We start from the raw sequence: 23,084 nt of genomic DNA on the forward strand, positions 1-23,084 counted from the left end.
TTTATTTGTACTTATACAAATTAAAAGCAATTGTTTTTAAGCAGCATTGTTTATTAAGCCTTAGTATTAAGTGTACTTTCGAGAATAATTCCACAAGAAAAGCAAGTAGCTCTCAAACTCTGTTATAACAAGCAGTGAAAACTCATAAGCGCAACTTGTGTGCAGTGAAGTGTTAAATGTACTCTGCAATTTTCTTTTGTAGCAACATATTTTCTCGCTCTCCAGCGGAGCCGTAGAATTGCCTTTTCAGTGGGAGCTTGCTGCGCTAAAAAGATTGCTAAGCTTTTTTTTTTTTTGCCTTCTGTCGAAGCGACGATGGACATGCGTGGAGCCCGTGCCGCCGCATAATTAAGTTCGCGTTGAGCCTTTGAAAGCATTGCATGTATTGTACGGGGCACATAGAGAGGACTTAGGGATTGGGGGATCTTCTCTGGACTTTCCTATTGGGCATACATGGTGCGGAGTAGGGCGAAGAACTTGTACGATATCTGCAGCAGCTGAAAAAAGAGTTACATTGAAAAGTAAGCTTAGAGATTGTACAGCCGCCACATACATCCGTCATGCTGGACCTGGTGATGTTCAAAAAAATGGTGGCCTTCAGAAACGTTACATTCTGGGCCCTAGAAATAATAATAACCAAAGCTCTCTTATATCGGACATCAGCATGGACCCAGTTCTGACTATAGGTAGCCACCGACAGGCCAAAACTCTACAAAAAAGGAGTTAGTACAATCTTTTTTTCTGGCCAAAGACTTACCGCATCCGCCACCATCTGTCCATAGTGACAAATCAGGTAAACCTGACTCATGGACGAGAACAGGAACAGAAAAAGCTTGACTACCATATCCGGTGCAACCCCTACGGTCATCTGGAATCCCACAAAGCAGATGACAAACGAGGAAACCATAAAGTTGAGTAGCAGTGGAATGCCGAACACATCATTGACAACATCTGTGAGACGAAGGATCCGCTCGTGGTACCTGACCATGTCAGAAAGAAACTTGGAGTCCTTCTTCCAGTTGCCACTTAGCTTGTGGGTCATCATTCTGCTTGAGAGGAAGTCAAAGTGCATTACCAACTGGGTGGCCACGGCGCAGAAGAGGAGATCCGTGGAAATCTGACCCGCAGCTGCCGTATATCCTGCAAAATTCTGCGAGAAAAGCAGTGGGTAGTAGGACCAGCTGTCCTCCCATTTCCACGGGACGTACATCAGATATGGGAGACCTTTGCCGACGACGCGAGTTTTGAGCCACTTTTCGTAGACCAAATACTCCATGACACTGAACAAGTTGAAGGTCCAGATCAGAAGAGAGTACAGTGAAGCGTAGGTGAGGCAAATTCCCGAGCAGGTGCGCAGATATTTTGGAAGGTCGTATTTTTCTTCTTGGACTTTGCCCTTCGGAAAGATCGCCTCCAAGTCTTCCAGAATCTCATTCAAGCCCGTCTTTTTCCACCGGATGAAGAGCATCTTGCTTATTCCGACAATATCAAAGCCTACGTAGGACATTACAGTAACGGCTTCCAGAAGCTTATTCTCCTGAAACGCAGTGTAGACATAAATGCTCTCACAAATTGCCACTATGGTCAGGTTAATCACGTTAGCCAAAAAAAGGGCTCTCAGCCTGGATTTTCCGGGGTCTCCTCCTTTGTCATAAGGATCGATGCCCACGGCGGTGTAGAAAAAGTTGCTGTACTGCGTAAACTTTTCCATCTCTAAGTTATTTTAAAGTGAACCAGGAAACTGTCCCTCTCGAATGAGACGTTCGTTGAAAGCTCAGTTGCTTTATAAGCAACTATTTGCAAAATAGCAATCATTTAATTATAGATTAACGTTTTTTATTGATTTTGATGGCCAATAATTCCGTGACTAAGCAAGCGATAAATATGACATTTGCAGATTGTTACGAACTACACTTGCTTGTAATGCTTATTTGGTAAAGCACAAACACATTACCAAAGAAAAAGGACAACGTGTTTTGCGACCCTGACAGCTGCTACAATTCGAGGTAATTCCTATGGTAACTATTCATTAAAAAAAATTGTTAAAGGATTATTTGATGTACATGGTTCGGAGTAGAGCGGAAAACTTGTAGGATATCTGAAGCAGCTGCAAATATTTCAAGATTAATTAGTTGATATGCATTAGGCTTTTGGGCGAACTATAAAAAATAACAGAGCTAGTGTTTGAAACCTACAATCGACAAGCCAGTACTCTACAAAAAATGTTCAACCAATATTTTAGTACACACAAGAAAACCCTTTACTACATCGGCAATTAACTTCGCGTGGAACCTTGGTATGTATAAGTCACACAGATAGGAACTAGGGATTTAGGGATATTCTATGGACGCCCTATTGGGCATACATTGTGCGGAGCAGGGCGAAGAACTTGTACGATATCTGCAGCAGCTGAAAAAAGAGTTCTATTGAAAAATGAGCTTAGAGATTGTACAGCCGCCACATACATCCGTCATGCTGGACCTGGTGATGTTCAAAAAAATGGTGGCCTTCAGAAACGTTACATTCTGGGCCCTAGAAATAATAATAACCAAAGCTCTCTTATATCGGACATCAGCATGGACCCAGTTCTGACTATAGGTAGCCACCGACAGGCCAAAACTCTACAAAAAAGGAGTTAGTACAATCTTTTTTCTGGCCAAAGACTTACCGCATCCGCCACCATCTGTCCATAGTGACAAATCAGGTAAACCTGACTCATGGACGAGAACAGGAACAGAAAAAGCTTGACTACCATATCCGGTGCAACCCCTACGGTCATCTGGAATCCCACAAAGCAGATGACAAACGAGGAAACCATAAAGTTGAGTAGCAGTGGTACACCGAACACATCATTGACCACATCTGTGAGACGAAGGATCCGCTCGTGATACCTGACCATGTCAGAAAGAAACTTGGAGTCCTTCTTCCAGTTGCCACTTAGCTTGTGGGTCATCATTCTGCTTGAGAGGAAGTCAAAGTGCATTACCAACTGGGTGGCCACGGCGCAGAAGAGGAGATCCGTGGAAATCTGACCCGCAGCTGCCGTATATCCTGCAAAATTCTGCGAGAAAAGCAGTGGGTAGTAGGACCAGCTGTCCTCCCATTTCCACGGGACGTACATCAGATATGGGAGACCTTTGCCGACGACGCGAGTTTTAAGCCACTTTTCGTAGACCAAATACTCCATGACACTGAACAAATTGAAGGTCCAGATAAGAAGAGAGTACAGTGAAGCGTAGGTGAGGCAAATTCCCGAGCAGGTGCGCAGATATTTTGGAAGGTCGTATTTTTCTTCTTGGACTTTGCCCTTCGGAAAGATCGCCTCCAAGTCCTCCAGAATTTCGTTCAAAACCGTCTTTTTCCACTGAATGAAAAACATCTTGCTCATGCCAACAAATACAAAGCCAATGTAGGACATCACAGTTACGGCTTCCAGAAGCTTTTTCTCCTGAAACGCACTGTAAGCGTAGATGCTCTCACAAACTGCAACGATGGTGAGGTTGATCACGTTAGCCAAAAATACAATCCGGGCTCTCAGCGTAGACTGCTTAGAGTCTCCTTTTCTGACATAGGGATCTATGCCCACGGCTGTGTAAAAAAAGGTGCTGTACTGCGTAAACTTTTCCATCCCGAAGTTTTTTTTAAAGTGAACCAGATAACTGTCCTTCTGGAATGAGACTTTCATTGAAGGCTCAGTTGCTTTATAACCATTTGCAAAATAGCATTCATGCAATTTAATTATATATTAACGGCTCTTTATTGATTTTGATGGCCAATAATTCCGTGACTAAGCAAGCGATAAATATGACATTTGCAGATTATTACGAACTACACTTGCGTGTAATGCTTATTTTGTAAAGGACAAACAAACAACTAAAGGAAAAGGGTCGTGACAGCTGCAACGATTCGTGGCTATTTCTAAGGGCAACTATTAATAAAAAACAACTGCTAAGAATTACTTAATGTACATGGTTCGGAGCAGAGCGAAAAACTTGTAGGATATCTGAAGTAGCTGCAAATATTTCAAAATTAATTAGTTTATATGCGTTAGGTTAAGTCTAACTAAATCGTACGTCTGTCATGGTGGCCCTTGTTATAGTCATAAAGACTGTGGCCTTCAGATAGGTTGTCCTTTGAGGGCGAGCTATAAAGAATATAAGAGCCCGACGATAGCGTAAGTCCGCATTAATCCAGTTCTGTTTGTAGGCTGCAATCGACAAGCCAGAACTCTGCAAAAAAATTAATTTGTAAAAAATATGTTAGTTCATTCAAGGAAATCCTTTACCGCATCGGCAATTAACTGGCCGTAGTGACATATCAGATACACCTGGCTCAGCGATGAGAACAGAAACAGGAAGAGCTTAATCATGATGTCCGGCGGCACTCCCACTGTCATCTGGAAACCCACGAAGCAGATGACAAAAGTGGAGACCATGAAGTTCAGCAGAAGGGGAATTCCGAATATATCATTGAGCACATCCATCAGTCGGAGAATACGCTGGTGGTATTGGACACTTTTGACCAAAAATTGTAGGTTTTTGTTCCAGTCATTGGTCAACTCGTGGTGCTCCACCACTCTGGCCAAGTGATCGAAGTGCATGACCACCTGGGTGGCCACTGCGCAGAGCAGGAGATCCGTGGCGATCTGTCCGGATGCCGAGGTGTGTCCTGCGAGGTTCTGGAAGACAAGCAGCAGGTAGTACGACCAGGTGGTCTCCCAGTTCCAGGTAAAGTACATCGGATATGGCAGCGTTTGACCAACCACTCGGATCTTGAGCCACTTCTCGTAGACGAGGTACTGCATGATGCTAAACAGGTTGAAGGTCCAAATGAGCACCGAGTAGAGGAGCGCGTAGGTAATACTGATCCGGGAACACGATCGAAGGTAGCTACTCAGACGATAGTCCTCCTCCTGAGCCTTCCCCTTTGGATATATCTGCTCAAGTTCCTGGACCATATCGCTGAGAACTGGCTTCTTCGACCAGATGAAGAACATCTTGCTCATGCCGACAAACACGAATCCGATGTAGGACAGCACGGTCACGGCATCAATAAACTTTCCACTGGAAACAGCCACTCCCAGATAGACAAACTCCCCGAGAACAATGACACTCAAGTTTATCACGTTGGCCCAGAAAAGAACTGTTGACCACAGACCGATTTTCTTGGGCCGAGAAGCCATTGTATACGGTTCAATGCCCACGGATGTGTAAAAGAAAACTGCGTACTTCATAAACTTCATTTTCCGACGTTCGACTAATCGAATGAGTTTTCTGGGAGCTCTTTTATAGACTTTTTTTAAGGGACCCGCAGTATTTGTTATGCCAAGTAATGACATAGTTATAGAACTGTTTACGGTTATTGTATGGATTTGTGTTTATAATGCGTCTAATTGAGGGCTTCGTTTGCAGCTTAATTATTGATTTCGCTTACATAAACTGCGGATAATTGTTATGCCTAGGCAAACGCAATCACGATTCCCACCCGAGCTCCAAGCTTCCTCATCCCCGATCCCCACATCCTTTTTAGCTTGTCTGGGCAACACAATAAATCACTTGGAGATTGAATCCGACGGAAAGCGATTGAAACGTTTGAATAAATGCAATTCGAACCAGCGTATCGAACCCAACTCCAATCCGTAGTAAGCGAAGTCTTCTTCGCTCGCACTTGAAATAAATTAAATCCGTTCAGTTTTCAACAATTCAGCTTAGTTTGCTTGGCTTTAAGAGAATGAATTACACCCGCAGAGCACGTTAGCCCAATTATACAGTGCGGTCTGAGTAAAATAACTGCAGTGAAGCCATTAACCCATCTTCATGTCCGATTTTTCCAAGTTTTCGATGGTTAGCCAAAAGGTAACCCCTTACTGCACCTTCGGAACCTATAACTTTTGCAATTTTCAACCGATTTCAAAGTGGCATACCTCTAAACGTTTGTAATCGGATCCTTGATAAAACTGCATTCAAAATGTTCCATCTTCAAATGGTTGATTTTTTAATCCGAATTTAAAATACTTTACAAAATTTGTGGTTAAATTCCTAAAAACATTGTGTTTTAATATAATGTTGATGGACCTAAAAGTTTTATCTGGCTTCTCTTCAAATGAAACTCTAATTCCACTCGCTTTACTGTATGCAGAAGTATGCCCGATTTGATACTGTTTCTGTCCATGTGCGTTGCCCTACAAAACTACGCCAAGCAAATGCAAACAGAGCGATTACAAGTGAAAAACAGGCGGTTCGGGGTGCTATGTGGTACCACAACTGGCCAAAAGAGATTTTTGGGCCAAATTGAAGGACAAAAGCCCTGAAATGTTGCTTCCATCGCGGACAGCGAATCGCAGTGCTAAAAGCGAACGAAGCCGGTCAAAAGCAAACGAACGAATTTTCCATTTTTGCCATTTATCACGCATGGAAATGGAAGCGTGGGCGGAAAAAGTGGGTGGCTGGGCGGATCGGACGAGAACAACCTGGAACTTGAAATACAATTAAAGCTTTGGGACCCACTGACCGGTCGGGCGCAAAAAACTTTTCATGTCTCAAGTCTCGGATCTCAGGTGAAGAGCCATGTAAGGTAACAAGGTTTGCGGCGGCCATTCCCACCTTCCACCCCCAATTCATCCACGAACCGGCGGCAAGCCAAAGTTATTGTATGCACTCATACTCCAAAGTTTACCCGGACTCCCAGGATGAAAATCGGTAAGTGTGGGTATGTGGACAGCGCAAACTTCGGGGAAAAGTTTTATGAGCAGCAAACTAATTTCGTTTGACTTCGCTTCGGGGATATTGCACCTTGGCTGGGACGACGGGAATTGATTTTGGTCCTGTTTACGGTGCTGTTGTTGCTCCCAAGTAGATAAATTTGCATACGCAAACCAGGAAGGGAATTCCTTCTAAAAATACCACAAAAATCTTGATCACCTATTGAGTTTTCCTAATAACTGGTAATAACCAATTCGATGTTATGAGGAAATCATTATACCTTATGCCAGAGCTTAAACACATGGTTAAGATATTAAAGTTCAAGAAGAAATGAAGAAATGAAGTCACTTGGCTAGGAATATTGACTCTTATGCATAAGTATTCGATAATAGGAAAAATGAAGAGAAACTCGAACCTAATCCAATGCTAATTTTACATTTTGCAACCACTTCCGAACGACAAGTAACTCGGTGGCATTGTGGCAATTGTCTCTCGGTTTGCTTGGCAGTGTGACATCTGACGCATTTAACATGTGTGACTTTGCCCCAAGAAAACAAAGCCTGGAATTGGGGTTTTGGGAAAATGTCTGCTTTGGCACTCGTTCGTTAGCAGAAGCCGCAAAATGTATATTTTGCAGTGGAGTCGCCACATTTTCGGTTGGAAAAGTGGACAACGGGTGGGGTCACCATTATCGGTTTTGAGTCTGACTCTTTGGTCAACGTCTGCCCACAGCTATTGATGACTCCGACGCCTTTGTTCGGACCAGGCCAAAATACCAACTCTCGGTTAACCAACTTGTGATCGGGGAAAGGAAAATAAACGAATGGAAGCAATTAATAAAATAACAACTTTGTGCAAAATTAATTGTGTATTATGCAAAAGGCTTGCTAATGGCAGGATATGCATCAACGTACGCTGCTGGTCCCCATGAAATATTACAGTGACGACAATGTCTCCTCCAGCCGTAGATCCTTCCCCCGATTCCCCGATTCCCCGACTCCCCGATTGCGTTGTTTCTGTAATGGCCGTGCGCACCGATGAGCAAATGAACAATTTATTACCGCTTAATTGAACACATTTGGACGCAACCGCACACATAGAGGGCCTAAACAAATGGCCGCATGCAGGCGGCATCCTGAGCAGGACTCCGCATTAAGCCGTGCCGTAGGGGTTTGGGTTTGGGTTCGGGCTGGGAGATTGAGTTCGGGCTTGCTGGTCCACAAGCCCAGGATAAATGAGCCCAAGACAAGTCTATAAATGCCGGAGCGTTTCGGCAGGCGGAGAAGTAGAAGGAGTGTTGTGTGGTCAAGCAACTCGATGAAGCAACCCAAACCCAAACCCAAACTGAATCCCAGGCCGGTTGAGGAATCGGAAAATCCGTTCCTTGTAGCCCGCTGCATATTAAACGCACGGCCCGCTGGACAAATTGATTCCTAAGTGGCTGCCGGATTGACAGCTCACAAGCTCCTTGTGTGCGAGAGTGTGCGGGTGTGCGTGTGCCCGCTGGCAATCTCCACAATTATCCTGCAATCGACCTGCAACCTGCAAGCCGGTCTGCAGCCCAGGTTAATTGCCAATTGAACCCAAAGAAAGCGGGTCAACTTTAGATTAGCAGCAACAAAAGGACCTCCTTGCCGTTTAAGTGCTTACTTAGCGACACGTCAGAAACAAGGATTTATTTCGGGATAACGGGCACCCCCGTAAACACCTCGAGCAAATTAAGTGAGTGCCAGGTCCTGACAGAGTCAAGTATATTTGATATACACGGCGGCACTCCACCCCCGAAAAAACAGCACTCTGTTTAAGCCCAGGCAAGAACAGGCGAATCACACAAAGCAGCCGCAATTTCGCTAAGCATTTGAGCGGGAGACGGCAAAAGTGAAGCTACGCACCGACCACAAAAGAGGAAAGGATCTGAGCAGGACTCCCCCATCCCCCATCACCCATCAGCCGTCTGTTTGGGCCTTATGGTGAATGAACTACTTAAGCGCTTTGGCTTTTCAAAATAAGCCGTGCCACAGGTAAATGGCAAGAGCAACAGCGCCGGAGTAGGAGCAGCCACAAACAATAACGAAATATTTTGTATATCCGCGGTGCCGTGTCAACCGAAACCAAAGAGCTTCCCTACACTTAGAGAAAAAAATTAATTAGCAAAACAAAGCACATACTTTTAGGTCTGTATTTAGCCCTATAAAAAAGAGTTAAGTACTGCTTATAAATAATTTTGTTGTTTTAAAAATCTTAAATGTAGAAAATAGTTTAAACATTTATTAATCAACTATGTTTTTATAATATGTATATAAATTATTTCATCATTTATTTCTTTATATTACGGCATAAATGGTATCCTTTTCTCCTAGTGCATGCGTAAATGAAAAGAAGAAGGAGCATAAGGACACCGAAAGTGGAAGTGGAACAAGGACTCAACCAGCGCAGATACACTTTATGAACTACAACCGAAATCCAATTGATTGCACAGGCACAGAGTCTTTGGCAGAGTCTCCTTGCTGCTCGAACGGCAAACAATTTGGCAGCCCAAGTGCTTTTGGTAGTCAGGCAGCTGAGTTGGTTGTGGCACGAGTTGTGGCCTCAGAGGTCGCCACAGGATTCGCAAATGAAAATTTGAGCCACGCGTGGGCGCCAACGTAGGAAAGCGAAACCTTCGGCTGGGCGGGATAATTTGCAGCCAATTAAATTGCGCTTTAGACAGAAAATAATTTTATAAGTTAGTAGCTGTGTAATTTAATGGAGCAATTATGAAAATAATCAACTTGTTTCTATGTAAAAATAATTCCTATATAATATCTTATATTAAGTTAACAAATCGTTAATATAATTTATTTTTACAATAACAAATTGATTTTACTAAATTGAAGACCAATCAATTTAAACTTGCGCCCATTTGCAGCGGACGAAAGCTGGTTACTACGGCACTTGGTGCCATATGTGCGTCGGTCTATCGATATTTCGATGGGTGAACGTGCGCTGCCGATAGTCAGCAGTTCTCTTATTATTGTTTACAAAACGCGCAATTGTCGTCAAAACTAAGCAGATAAAAAAGTGATAAAAGTCGAGCAGCGACTGGGCAAATGCTGGCGAAGATCTGTTAAAAGTCGCAGCATTCGCTGCTAAATGGCAGCGGACTCAGAAAGTGCTCTCCTCACCGCCCAACCACTTGTTGTTGTTGGACTTTGCCGCCGCCCATATAAAAACATCCATTATCCAGCTCCATTTTATATATAATCAGCCGATTTCATACGACGCTGAGTAGAAGGGGCTTGAAACACACTCATATCACAATCTGGAACTCCAGTCACTTTGCTGTCACTTACTGTCAACTTCTCAATCCGGAACTGGAAAACTTGTAACTCTATCAATCTCAGTCCTGAACAAAAATCAAGCAGAATTTTGAACAACCCAAGAACACTCGAATTAAGTCATCAGTTTATTGCCCACCTTTAAGTGCCCGAGCAGTTCAAACGTAAGTACCTCCCCGACAACCGATAATGCAGATTGGCTTGCGGGTTTTCCACTACCGGGTATTAGTCGTAGTACTCCGAAAGATTGTGCAAAGATCTCGACGTGACCCCTCGGTCAATGACTTGGCTAAAACCATATTTCTCATGCAAATCAGGTTGAGAGATAACGGGGTAACTCGCCAACACTTCAGAGCAGGTGGTTCGATTTTGAGGGTACTTCAAAAAATAGTTTCATTGGCTGACTGTAATCTAAAGTGGCTTAGGTTAAGGTTAATCTTAATCATAAATACTATCAAAAGATTTCCCAATAGTTGCTAATGTTGAACAAACCAAAAAGAGAGCATAATCGTATGTAAACTGAACGTCAAATAGTAATTTTTGATTTGAGACAATGCTGAATATAATTACATATGTGAGCTTGGTGTCAACTTTTTTAATCATATATTATAGTAAATTCATTTCAAAGTGTTCAAGGGTATTTCTATCTCTCCAAAAACCAATCCTACCCTTTTATGTATAACCTTTGTACTTGCCAATGGCAAATCCCCCGCAGTGGCTAATCTGGCATGTATCTTATCGACAGACAGCAGTAAATAATCGCAGATACTCGCAAAACAGCTGTAATCCACAAGTCTAAACCAACTTTCCACTGGTTGCCTTGGGGAAAAAGTCAGTTCTGGCCTGGCCAGCAGCAGGTGCAGTCCGCCCTCAGCAATTAAAAAATAATAAGCCAGTACCATAAACCAAAGCAAATTTTTTGGCAGAATTTCAAGTTCAATAGAACAACCGATAGCGTCGAAAGAATAATAATAATACTTTGTTATAGCCCCAAGATAAGATTAAAGGTTAAAAAACGGACCCATCCACCCCATACGTGACTCATAACTTAAATGCATGTACTTGATTAGAATAAATTTTAAATTTTTGTTAAACGCATGGCTGTAATCATAAAACCATAACAAGATATCAAACATTTCTTATCAAAAGACAATATTATCAAATAAACGGTGATAAAAATGGTTTGAAGTGTCATACATATGAAAATGCAAAACAAAGATAATAATTGTAGACATGCCAGTTACATTGTTTAGATATCTTTACAAATTGTATTTGAAACTACATTATTTGACTTAATTGCAGATTGACTTTTCACAATGACGGGTCAGAGCAAGCTGATCAATCCGCTGTGCATCACCTGCAAGGAGTTCCAGCATCCATGGACAGACCACTGTGTCAGCGCCACAGCCGGAATCCTGCTCTCGGCCACGCCCTACTGCCTGCGGGTCTACACAGTGGTCTACGCCCTCTCCCTGCTGATGCGTCACCGCATTCCAAGCCGCGAGGATCTGCGCAGGACTCTGTTGGGAATCATTCAGTCCACGGCCTTCCTGGTGACCAATGCCTACACCTTCATCCTGTACAACTGCGCACTGCGACACATTTTGGGCAGCTATCACTTCTCCACGGTGGCCTTTGTACCGTGCTTCTTTGCTTCGTTTTCGGCCATTCTGGTGGAGCGCCCTGCACGTCGACCTTTGCTCACTCTCTATGTGGCCAATGTAGCTACAGAAACGCTGTGGAAGATGGCCGAGGCCAGGGGCTGGGTTCGCTCCATTCCGAATGGACAGACCATCATCTTCGGGCTGAGCATGGCGGCGCTGCTGTACCTCTACAGAACGGACGCCTGCAAAGACTCCATCTTCAACATTCTCCGCATCTTCGTGGGCAAGGAGGAGGCGGGACCGGTTTCCAAGTCAGGTCCAGTGGTGCCCGGTGAACAACCAACTCCATCGCGCCGACGTCCAACGGTCAGCTTTTCCTCCATCTCCGACTGGGTGCGCGTCTATAGCAACCTGATCCGCGCCAAGCACGACAGCTGCCGGCACCCACAGAGCTGCTTAAGTTACTCCCTCATCGGAGGCATTAAGCCCTTCGTGGGCGGAGTAGCACTGCAGGTGGCCCTCAAAGTTGTGATGAACGTGAAAAAGATCACCTCTGGAAAGATGCCTTGGAAAAAGCTGGTCCTCAACCGCGGCACTCTGCAGCTGGGCATTTTCATGGGCAGCTTCTCTTTTCTTTATAAGGTAAGAATTTATTCATTTATTTTTTTTTAAATGGTAACCATTTTTCATTCTTACAGTCCATGTCCTGCCTTCTTCGGCACAGTTTCAACGGGGATGATGCCAGGTTTGCCATTCCTGCCGCATTGGTAGCCTCTGTGACCTTCACTCAGTATCCAGACAACACAGTGGCCTTGTATGTCATGTGGAAAGCACTTCAGGTTAGCAAGTTGTATTTAAAGACATACGAGCTTATTTAACCCCCTTGTAATAACTCTTTTTAGATACTTTGCATAAAAGGACAAGAGAGAGGCATACTACCACACATCCCCAACTTCATGCTGTTCCTGTACTCCTTCTTCACGGCGGTGCTCTTCCACGCGGGAATCCTGGAGCCCAAGAGCCTTCGCCCCAGCTACTACAAGTTTCTGCAGGCCATCTCGGGCGATCGGTGAGCAAAGTTCGCACACGCTGCGTAAGCAGCTTACTAACGATACCTTATCTTTGGCAGTCTGAGCAGGTTTAATCTGGGCGCCTTCGATGTGTTTGGGCTGAACAGTCAGCAACAGGCGTGGGATACCATCAAAGCTCTGAAAATTGTGGAGAAAGCCCCGCTGCCCGCCTTCTCCTTCGCCTCCTGAACCGTTTCCAATCGACCTCTCTGCTGTCGACTTTGCCAAAGGCTCCACTATATCTCTATATATCCGCGCTCTGTAGCGAGTTGTATATACTTCAAGAGTCTCCCGCGCTCAAAGAGCGCCCAACGATTACTAATTTAAGCAAGAACGGGTGGATTGTAAGCTATGTTGACTTTTTTTATTTCTTGGTATCAATAAAACTTTACCAAAAATAATTTAATACAATTAAATACAAAGGCATTGGGTTAAAGCATGTTCGGGATTTTCTTCCTGCAGTGTTTACCAAAGTTGGAACCACCTATATTCTTTTAAAAGCTTTATTCTTTCGGACTAAATCTTAAGAGAACTAAACAAGTAATCACCAAAAAAATGTTGCACACCTTTTTTAAAGAGAGCTTTCCAAAATTTGATAGGAACCCCAAACGTAAACAAACGATTAAAAGCGATAAGCCGATATATGTATATTCGGAAGTATTAGCAAAGTTCTTGGCCGGCAGTCAGTAGAGTTTAATGCCTGCTCAGGTGCAAACGTATGGCGGTATTCTTTCTTGCCGGATAAGTGCTTATCCTAAGAATGATTCCACGAAAAACAACTGGACACCGCATGAATTGATAGCAAATGAGTTTGAGATTAATAAGGTGAGTAATAGTTATGGGTTTGCATTTGAATAATCTAAACCACCGCAGACCAGCTGTAAACGAAGTAAAAGATTAAGTGATTGAGTGGAATTTTATCACCTGTCTGCATTCGATAAGAGCAATTTCCTAGTTGAAAAGTATTTAAAGTGGACTATGGCTGCCCAGAGTAAGCTCGCTGAGATCGCCTTCAATTGCAGCTGTCAGGAGTACATTCATCCATGGACATCAAGCTGCGCATGCGGGACGGCAGGGATGTTATTATCCTTGATCCCTGCTACCCTGCGCACCTACAGTGTTGTCTATTTGGTAAGTAAATTAATATTTTATATTTTATGGGTAACAATTTACATTATTTTACTTTCGACAGTTTGCCCTACTTATCCGTATGCGGATTCCATCACTTAAAGATCTTAGGCGCACTGCAGCCGGCATTCTACAGTCGACAGCTTTCCTGTCCTTGAATGGCAGCCTCTTCGTATTTGCCATTTGCATGGTACGCAAACTTCTGGGAGGCTTCTACTTCGCAACAGCTGCCTGGTTGCCATCGCTCTTGGTCAGCTCCATTTGCTTGGCAGTCGAGCGACCCGAGAGACGAGCTCCGCTGACCTTGTATGTGGCCAATGTGGGCATCGAATCCCTGTGGAAGATGATGGAGTCACGGGGCTGGGTGCGGTCCATCCCCAACGGACAGGTGCTCATCATGGGCCTCAGTGTCACCGCCTTGATGTATTTATATCGGGCAGGACTTCATAAGACGGTGGTCAAGGATTCTACCTTCAAGGCTTTGGGTGTGATCGTGGGTAAGGAGGAGGAGGGTCCTCTTAAAACTCCAGCGGTTAACACCACGCAAAGACCCCGCTTAGGAAGACTTAACTTCCTCTGTATTACTACGCACCTCAAGATCTATGATCTTCTGCTATCCTACAGTCATCCTAGTTGTCCACACTCGATGGGCTGTGCTCCATACGCGCTCCTAGGTGGCCTAAAACCTTTCCTGGGCGGCGTGGGACTTCAGGTTGGAATCAAACTGCTGCTGAACATTACCAAGATCTTCCAGTTCAAGATGCAGTGGCGCAAGCAGATCTTCAATAAGGGATCTCTGCAACTAGGACTTGCACTTGGTATTTTTTCATTGCTTTTCAAGGTAAACAACAATCAATTCTAATTGTTTTCAATATTTATTTATAAACTATTGCATTTCAGTCAACCTCCTGCGGTTTGCGGCACTCTTTTGGACATGACAAGGCTCTCTTCGCCATTCCGGCTGGCTTGATAGGATCAATTGGGCTGCTGCACTTCCCCAACACCACGGTGTCTTTATATCTGATGTTGAAATCCCTTCAACTGCTGTACAACTGGGGAGTCTCAGCGGAAAAGGTGCCCGAGATGCCAGGCTTATCCCTGATCTTGTACGGATTTTTTACGGCCGTGCTCTGCCATGCGACCGTTCTGGAGCCTCGATCCATGCGGCCCAGCTACTACAAGTTCATCCAGAACATTTCGGGAGGTCGTCTCAGCAGGTACAATATGAAGTCCTTTGAGGCTTTTGGAGTAAACAGCCAGGATCAGGCTAATCACGTAATTAAGAAGCTGGGAATTGTCATGAAGTCACCTAACCCATTATTTGCTTTGGCTGTTTAAACTTTGTTTTCCTTCTTAACTTCAAAATAAAAACATAAGAAAATAAAGTATATGTTTTGTTATTTCCTGTCTTTCATATTGCAACCAAGTATAGCGTCTTAAGAGAAGCATTAAGAGATGTTTAGCTCCAGAAAATAACACGCCGGGTTGCTCTTATAAACTGATAAGAAATCAACCAGCTGGAGGTGACGCAGCGTCAACAAACCGATCGCCATTGAGCAAGTTAGCCAACTTTCAGCTCGCGTGTATGCGATAAGTGCCTTCCAATCCGACGCACTCCAGCCGAACCACTTGGGGAATTTGCGGGAGTGGGCCGAATAGCTGATTACGGCGGTATGGAGCTCCCAAAGTGCGTCTACACGCGGACCTTAACTGGCCAAACCGTCGATGGCTAACGGCCATCAGTTGTATTTGATGGCCGACCAGGCCAGAACGTCATTTCCTCGCAAAAGAAAACAGTTAGGCCAAATTTAAAATTACTAAAATATAGCATTGGTGAGCATACTTAACAAGAAACAATTTCTTATCAATTTGCCATTATTTGAAGTGTATAATTTTATCTTTTCCTATAAGCAATTTAATCCCCTGGTGGAACCAATTGGATAACCAGCTGCAGCTGATTCAAGACATGCCCAGAGAATTTTACTGGGAAAAGAGGAACTTGGAAAACCGAAAAGACCTTCACGTCTATTAAATTCTCACAAATCCAGGAAGTTGATTTAAGACAGAGTATTTCGTTCACACTCGGACCTTAGGCGATAAGCGCCTTCTTGATAAGCTTTATCATCTTGAGCCAATTCGATTATCGAACCCCTCGGAGCATTAGCCAATATTCAAAGTGGATCATGGCGGCCCAAAGTAAGCTGGCTGATGTGGCCTTCCATGCCACCTGCTACGAGTACAACCACCCATGGACCTCGAGCTGTGCCTGTGCTGCAGCGGGCATGTTACTCGCCGAGTTTCCTTTCAGCCTGCGCACCTACACCACTGTTTACTTGGTGAGTTAATGGGGTAATATTAGGCCTCAAGTACTTAGAAATCCCCCACGCTTCAAGTGCGTTGTATATCGCAGAAGGGGTGATATGAAGGTTTCAAGTACAAAGGTCATATTCTAAATAACAGTTACTTTTTAAATTAGCACTTCCAAAATATTGATAAATATTGTGACTTATGGAAGCACAATTACGAAGCAGTTTATTTTATTTCAATTTCAAAAGCATAACTCAAAGATCATCATTAATGTTTCTTTGTTATCTTACAGTTGGCCCTCGTAATGCGAGGACGCATTCCCTCACTCAAGGACCTCGGACGCACTGTCACCGGAATCCTTCAGTCAACAGCTTTCCTCACGATGAATGGATCCCTATTTGTGTTCTGCGTCTGCTTACTGCGCCAGATGCTCGGCGGATTCTACTTCGGCACAGTGGCCTGGTTGCCCACGTTCCTCTCCAGCGTCGCTTGCCTCGCCTTCGAGCGTCCCGAGAGAAGAGCTCCACTGGCCTTGTATGTGGCCAATGTTGGCATCGAAACGCTGTGGAAGATGATGGAGTCCCGGGGCTGGGTGCGATCCATTCCCAACGGGCAGGTGCTCATCATGGGCCTCAGTGTCACTGCCCTGATGTATTTATACAGAGTTGGACTTCACAAAACCGTGGCCAAGGACCCGACATTCAAGGCATTGAGTCTGGTTCTGGGCAAGGAGGAGGAGGGTCCTCTAAAGACCCCGGTGGTGACCACATCGCAAAGTTCCCGGCAGGCTCCACTCAACTTCCGTTGCATATCCTCATACCTGCAGCTCTACGATCGACTCCTGAAGGCCAAACATCCCAGTTGTCCTCACAAACGAGGTTGTGCCCGATACGCTCTCCTCGGAGGACTGAAACCCTTCGCAGGAGGAGTTGGTTTATCAGTGGGTCTCAAGCTGCTGCTCAACATTCCCAAGATCTTCCAGTTCAAAATGCAGTGGCGCAAACAGATCTTTAACCAGGGATCCCTTCAGTTGGGTCTGGCTTTGGGCATCTTCTCGTTCCTTTTCAAGGTTGGTTAAACCTAAATCTACGCTTTCATTAATTAAGAGCTATTGTTCATTATTTTTGCAAAACCAATATCTTATCACTTCCTATTCATTTTGCAGACAACTTCCTGCGGTCTGCGCCACACCCTTGGATATGACAATGCTCTCTTCGCAATTCCGGCTGGTTTGCTCGGATCGATTGGCTTCCTGCGATTCCCCAACACCACGGTGGCGTGTTACCTGATGTGGAAGTCCTTGCACCTCCTCTACAATTGGGGCATTTCCGAGGGCAAAGTCCCCGAAGTGCCAAACTTTGCGATGCTCATGTATGGATTCTTCACGGCAGTCCTTTTCCACTCGGCGATCCTGGAAGCCCGATCCCTGCGTCCCAGTTACTACAAGTTCCTGATGGGCATCTCGGGCAACCGCATCAGCCGCTTCAATGTGAAGCCCTTCGAGGCTTACGGACTCAAGAGCCAGGACCAGATCAACTTTGTGATCAAGAAGCTGGGCATCGACATGACCTCTCCCTTTCCCAATTTCGCCCTGACTGTGTAGATGGTTTTTCCCACCGCACACACTGTATAATAAAACAAATAGCCAAATACAATAAATGTGTAACACAACGATGCAGCAAAACTTTAAATTAAATGCGCGACGCAGAATGGCCATTAAGGACTTTTAAGTGAGGAGCCGCAGAGTGGGCCAACATCAATCACAGAGTCAACAAGCCGCTGGTCCCCCTCACCCCCCTTAGCCTCCTCGAAAAAACCCTCTCAACCCCTGAGCCACTGGCCTCACCGCCGTGACAACTCTAGACGGCGGCTCCGCGATGCTCAATTATTTACATTTATATGTCATATAAATTTATTGCCCACCATAACTCAGTCCGACCGAGCCGGCGAACTGGCTGAGCGGAGTTGAGCTGAGACCAAGTGGAGATACCCGAAATGCAGCTACAAATTCACTAAAATAAAAATAATAATAAAACACAAAGGAAATGAATAAAGGAGAGTGTGTGGTTCAATAACGTCGAAGGTAGAGATACCCTAACTATTATTGAAGCAAATCTTGCATTCTTATTACAGATAATTCGGTAAAGTAACTTCTTCAAAAGTACATTTTTAAGTTGCTAATATATAGCTTATTTATATCGGGAACAATCTAAAACTTTGATGGGCAATCATTTTTATCTCCAAAGTATTTCCTTCCTCTAAGCACTGCATTCTTTACAGGAAAATTTCACAGTACTCAATGAGCAGCGTATAATAAGGAGTAGCGGTCCTTGGCCCCCTCCTAATGATCCTTTTGGCCAGCTTTGGGAAGGGAACCTAAACTGGCAGTGGAACCGAATCCAAGGCAGGCTTAACAAATGAATTATAGGCTCGGGTAAATTTAATGTGCCACTTAGTTATCGGCGGAGGATGGGCGGAGGACCCGGCCTTTATTTTTATGCGAATCATAATAAGGCACGCCGGCTAAGCGACTTCCTTCCGCTCCGCAGCCTGACCCGCCGCTGTTTGTCTTTGGTGATTTTCATTTTAAAATTGAGTTGAAAATAATGAAAATGCAAATTCGCCGACCAGCTGCTGTTGGACACGCTCCTTGGGTGGGAAAGTCCTGCAATTGCAGGCTGCTTGGCATTTATGAAATTTATATGCATGTCAGTGGGCTTCAGTCTTTTTTAGGGAGGGGAAGCGGGAAATGCGGGGTTTCTGGCCCAGTCAACAGCATGGAAAATACAAATGAAGCCCGTGACAAATCTCATTAATCACAGCGCCGGAAAAGGGGCGGATTAGGGGGCGTGGCTCCGCCTGAGTGGGTGCAGCTGTTGGCGCCTTGAAATCTGGGATTATCAGCTTAGCAGTTGCAGTTGTTTCTGTTGTTTCTCGCAGCTCCTACTTGTTGTTACTCCTTGGGCGCTCCGGCGGAGATGAAGCTGCAAAAAGTGCATATAAATTGAATATTATAAATTTTCTTATTTTGCAACTGCTGCTTTCACTTAGCTGCTGCTTTTACTGGTGGTGCTATTGCTGCTGCCAAGTTGTAACTTCATTTAAGTCAATCGCTCTTTTCTGTGGCACACAAATTGTAAACAAGGGAATTATGCAAATGAATAAACTCCGCCCCAGCGTAATGAAATATTATTGGAGCCGATGCCTTGAAGCTCGCTGGGCAAATCGAACGGAAAATGAACTTTCAACTGTCAAAAAAGGCGAAATGGAGAAGCGGAGAGGACAAAAAGCAGTGCCATCCGCAAGCAAGGAACTTTTCACTACTTGGCCAAGACTTTCTACTTGCCATAAATTTCGTTTTATATTTCTATGAACTGACAAGGTATGTCAACGCAAGATAAGCAACCCCAAGCTGTCCGAATACTGCCCCAAATAAATGACACTTTTTTGTAAGTCCGTAGAAGAGATGAATTTTTAATTAAAACTTGCAGTCGTGTTGTGCCAAGATTGAATGCGAGTTTCTACAGCGCTCTACAACATACATATACATAATAAATAAATGCAATTGTTTTACCTTGGAATGGACTAACCCTATTATACTTTTAAATAAAGTATTTTGGAAATCCCTTTCCTTTCTAGGTTTAGCTCGACTAAATTCTTGTTTCGTTCTTTTACAATCTTAAATTGCTTGCCTGCATTATCTGTTTGCGATTAAGGTTGTTTTCCTTTCTTTCAGTTACCTCTACAAATTGTAGCCATGAACTTTTTAGGTCGCAAAAAGAAACCAGTACAAATGTTGAGTTGTTTACATGTCTTTAACTCGCGGTGCATATACAAAATATATATTTCATTTTTATTTGCCTGCTTACTCTTTGTTTTACTCATATCGCTACTGTTTGCCTACTTACTTATAAACCTCATAAAAAAAGGAATTTTTTTCATATCTGATATGGTAGTCGTTTAATTAATTACAAATCTTATAGAAAACTTTAAAATATTACGTTAAAAATGCTTAAAACAATAACAGGTTCATAGTATACTTTTGTCTTCAGGTTTTTAGTTAGGTATAATACATTACAAACAATCAGTGTTTTTTTTTCTACATAGTTTATGGTTAAATGTGTAGTTGACTTAACTTATAGTTACTGAAGAGATCACATTTCCCTTACATCTTAGAATGCGAACATTCGTATGCTGATGGCCCCAAAAGTGCACTCGCCCTCGATGTCCCGTTCCTCGTCATCGATCTCTCTCAGTCTCACGAGGTTCAGGGGAACGAAAACCCGCAGGAACTCCAGGGCTGCATTGATCAGACCCAGTTGGAGCCAAATCAGGCAAAGCCAGAAGCTGGTACCACCGCCAAAGGGAGCCGTCATGTCGCAGTCAAGTTTGTAGACCTACTGAGTGGGATCGATGGGATCAGGCACGCGGTGGACCCCTCTCAACCCCGTCAAAAACGTGCCGCCGGTGGGAGATAAGGGTACAAAACAATGCCACCTCCGACCGATAGCACAACCGTTATCTTTTGAGTCTACACACGAATGGCAACAATGTTGCGGTGCTTTTGCAGCTGTGTTGCTGGGGATTCCACTCGAACTGCTCCATCGAACCTCTGCGGCAGCGTTCCAAGTTCGTTCGTTTCGAGGGGGGCACTTCGGCTAACTGCAATTTCCGCCGCCCTCGTGAACCTTCGGGTTTAGAGCTCGTGTGTGGCTCGCAACAGGATGCGCATTGTGCGAGGACACATGTGGCCCAGCTCCACGCGTCCCCCGCTCCGTGAAATTCGCATTGCCATTCGTTCCGCTACTAACTGGGTTAGTGGTACAAGTTCAGTTTGACGCATTCGCCTTATCGATGCTGTTCGCTGTTCCGCTACCGCGCGTTCCGCTCACTCGGCATTCGGCAGAGACATGTGCATCGCGATGGCGGCGATGGCCTTATCCTTCTGCCAGGCCAAATGCGAACTAACTGAATAACCAGCGCCCGCTTTGCCTCAAAGGAAACCGACTTCATCAGCGAAGCGACTCCTTATCCCGCTCTTTCGCGCTTCATTGCACACTGCAGCCGCCATTTTCCCGGCACATCCTTAATTGAAACTACATCGTTTACCTACTTGTAAGCCATCCTATCTGCAGCTGCTCCGCAGCGGTCTTTGTCCCAATCTCTTTGCCTTTCGGGGCCTTTGTTTGTTCTCCCCCGACATATAGCCAGCGTTATCCTGCGCGGCGGAGAGCGGTGTGTGGAATGCATCATTTGGCGTTGACAGGGGGCACTCCCATCGCTTATTGGCAAAGCCTGGATCCCGGGATCCCGGGATCCATCTCAGCGACGCCTTTGTTCTGTTCCGTTCGGTTCAGCTCCTTCCACCCGCTTTTACTGCCGAAAACGCTTCCTTTGTTATGCCAGCCGCTCGACGACAATTGCACTTGCTGATTGCCCTCATTTCAGACTTGAAATAATATTAAAAACTTTTACTCCGTCTCGCCGCCGTACTGCCGTCTATTCGTCTCCTTCTTCAACCATCTTCCCTCACTCTCTCTGATTCTCTTTCTCCCTCTCTTTGGGGGTTCTTTGTCTTTGGCTTCTCCGCCTGTGCCGCTTGCCGCTTGCCGCCTGCCGCCTGCCGCCTGCTGCTTGTTGCAACTGCAGTCGCATGTTGCAGCCGACTCGAGGCCCTGTCTCTATATCTATCCCTATATCTCCATCGTCGGCTTTGATTCCCTAGCTTGTTCTAGTTCTTGTTCTCGTCCTTCTTTTATTTACCACATAAATCACATGCCGGCAGGGACGGAGAGACATTGCTATATCTATCTACTTAAGGTTTTCACTGCCCGACTAGCAGCACTTCCTTCGTCGACACTGGGAGAAATTAACAAAAGTTTTAAAGTAACGAGTAACATGTATAATAGGTGCTAATTAATATGCATACTGCAGTTAGCAAAAAATGATTATTTGCATGTTGAAACAATAGTCATTTGTATGCGTTTTTATGGGACTTTATATCAGACCTTGGGCTATAAATTTAAAAATCAACATGCTGTTAACGTAAAAGATTTTTTGTAAGAGTTCCCTTTCAGCATACTAAATAATTGAAATCATTTTGAACATATTATGCAACCTTTTTTGTTGTTAATTGGATTAAAGGTGTGCACAAAAAAGGGAAATATTTTTATAAACATAATCCAAACGGCTTTTGTAATTTGTATAATTGAGCACCTTTCTCCAGGCCGCATGTCCTTTCTCCGCAGTGCACTTTTTGCCCTTCTTTCTTCTCAGCTGGCGCTGCTTATCTCCTGGTCGCCTTCGTCCTGGTCTCACTGTGGCCGAGTGCTTTCTGGATTGTTAGTTGCTATTTTTACGATTGCCCATTGTCTGGCCGGAGCACCAAGTTCCCCCGCCACTCCCCCAAATCCCCTCCAAAGGACTCTCATATCTGAGTTCCTCTCTGCTGCTTTTCGGGATGCGATAGGACACGTATCCGCCTTTGGCGATTCCTTGGCAATTGCAGTTGTTGTAACTGAGCAATGCTCGTGCGTGGGAGGAAGCCGGCTTCTTTTTGTCGGGTAATTGATGATTTACAACTTATTTACGCTTCGATTGTGCAATAATTGAAAATTGCTCTAAATTCATTTGGGCATTCCCTGGAAAAAATCGCCGCTGTTTCGCCAATGGCAACGGAAATGCCAACTGACTTGAAAAGAAATAAGGAAAGCCAAGTAATCTTTTAAGAAGTGAAAGTTTTTCTCTATGTTTTCCCAACCACTCGGGCTTTTATTTTACAAAATTGTGATACCTAACCTAAGCTCATTTGGAAAAAAATCAGTTGATTGCCTTTTGTCAACTACTTTCGTTTTAATTAAAATTTAAAAGCAAGTGATATATGGCCACCTTTTGGAAGGGTATAATTAATCTAGCCGCCGCATACTAAGCTTTGTAAAACACATGGCTGCTGCTGTC

General features: G+C 44.4%; 7 protein-coding genes across 9 annotated transcripts; 3 read left to right on the forward strand and 4 right to left on the reverse strand.

Moving 5' to 3' along the window:
* Positions 1-440: 440 nt before the first annotated feature.
* On the reverse strand, positions 441-1,711 carry LOC108099253 (odorant receptor 85b-like). The gene is made up of 3 exons (XM_017202624.2): positions 758-1,711; positions 554-709; positions 441-497 (listed from the first exon to the last, which is right to left on the reverse strand). The coding sequence occupies exons 1-3, from the start codon at positions 1,709-1,711 to the stop codon at positions 441-443; spliced, it is 1,167 nt and encodes a 388-aa protein (XP_017058113.2).
* Positions 1,712-2,352: 641 nt separating this feature from the next.
* On the reverse strand, positions 2,353-3,628 carry LOC108099252 (odorant receptor 85b-like). The gene is made up of 3 exons (XM_017202623.2): positions 2,669-3,628; positions 2,466-2,621; positions 2,353-2,409 (listed from the first exon to the last, which is right to left on the reverse strand). The coding sequence occupies exons 1-3, from the start codon at positions 3,626-3,628 to the stop codon at positions 2,353-2,355; spliced, it is 1,173 nt and encodes a 390-aa protein (XP_017058112.2).
* Positions 3,629-3,955: 327 nt separating this feature from the next.
* On the reverse strand, positions 3,956-5,242 carry LOC108099504 (odorant receptor 85c). Its single transcript, XM_017203067.1, has 3 exons — positions 4,286-5,242; positions 4,074-4,229; positions 3,956-4,012 (listed from the first exon to the last, which is right to left on the reverse strand). The coding sequence occupies exons 1-3, from the start codon at positions 5,240-5,242 to the stop codon at positions 3,956-3,958; spliced, it is 1,170 nt and encodes a 389-aa protein (XP_017058556.1).
* A 4,431-nt stretch (positions 5,243-9,673) lies between these two features.
* Positions 9,674-13,093, forward strand: LOC108099501 (transmembrane protein 135). Of its 2 annotated transcripts, none has more exons than XM_017203061.2 (5): positions 9,674-10,182; positions 11,321-12,264; positions 12,321-12,461; positions 12,525-12,691; positions 12,752-13,093. In XM_017203061.2, exons 2-5 carry the CDS (start codon positions 11,335-11,337, stop codon positions 12,879-12,881), a joined length of 1,368 nt encoding a protein of 455 aa, XP_017058550.1. In that variant the 5' UTR covers positions 9,674-10,182; positions 11,321-11,334; the 3' UTR covers positions 12,882-13,093. The 2 variants fall into 2 exon arrangements, with proteins under 2 accessions (XP_017058550.1, XP_017058551.1); XM_017203062.2 differs by lacking the exon at positions 9,674-10,182 and adding an exon at positions 10,889-11,025.
* A 300-nt stretch (positions 13,094-13,393) lies between these two features.
* LOC108099503 (transmembrane protein 135) lies at positions 13,394-15,205 on the forward strand. Of its 2 annotated transcripts, none has more exons than XM_017203065.2 (4): positions 13,394-13,517; positions 13,566-13,823; positions 13,885-14,661; positions 14,721-15,205. In XM_017203065.2, exons 2-4 carry the CDS (start codon positions 13,671-13,673, stop codon positions 15,156-15,158), a joined length of 1,368 nt encoding a protein of 455 aa, XP_017058554.1. In that variant the 5' UTR covers positions 13,394-13,517; positions 13,566-13,670; the 3' UTR covers positions 15,159-15,205. The 2 variants fall into 2 exon arrangements, with proteins under 2 accessions (XP_017058554.1, XP_017058555.1); XM_017203066.2 differs by having other exon boundaries at positions 13,635-13,823.
* Positions 15,206-15,541: 336 nt separating this feature from the next.
* Positions 15,542-17,801, forward strand: LOC108099502 (transmembrane protein 135). The gene is made up of 4 exons (XM_017203063.2): positions 15,542-15,653; positions 15,732-16,156; positions 16,420-17,196; positions 17,293-17,801. The coding sequence occupies exons 2-4, from the start codon at positions 16,004-16,006 to the stop codon at positions 17,728-17,730; spliced, it is 1,368 nt and encodes a 455-aa protein (XP_017058552.1). The 5' UTR covers positions 15,542-15,653; positions 15,732-16,003; the 3' UTR covers positions 17,731-17,801.
* Positions 17,802-19,959: 2,158 nt separating this feature from the next.
* LOC108099505 lies at positions 19,960-20,509 on the reverse strand. Its single transcript, XM_017203068.2, has one exon. It carries the CDS (start codon positions 20,501-20,503, stop codon positions 20,300-20,302), a length of 204 nt encoding a protein of 67 aa, XP_017058557.1. The 5' UTR covers positions 20,504-20,509; the 3' UTR covers positions 19,960-20,299.
* Between the last annotated feature and the right edge of the window lie 2,575 nt (positions 20,510-23,084).

The sequence above is a fragment of the Drosophila ficusphila genome, unplaced genomic scaffold (genome assembly GCF_018152265.1).
Source record: "Drosophila ficusphila isolate 14025-0441.05 unplaced genomic scaffold, ASM1815226v1 contig_791, whole genome shotgun sequence".
Taxonomy (NCBI): Eukaryota; Metazoa; Arthropoda; class Insecta; order Diptera; family Drosophilidae; genus Drosophila; species Drosophila ficusphila.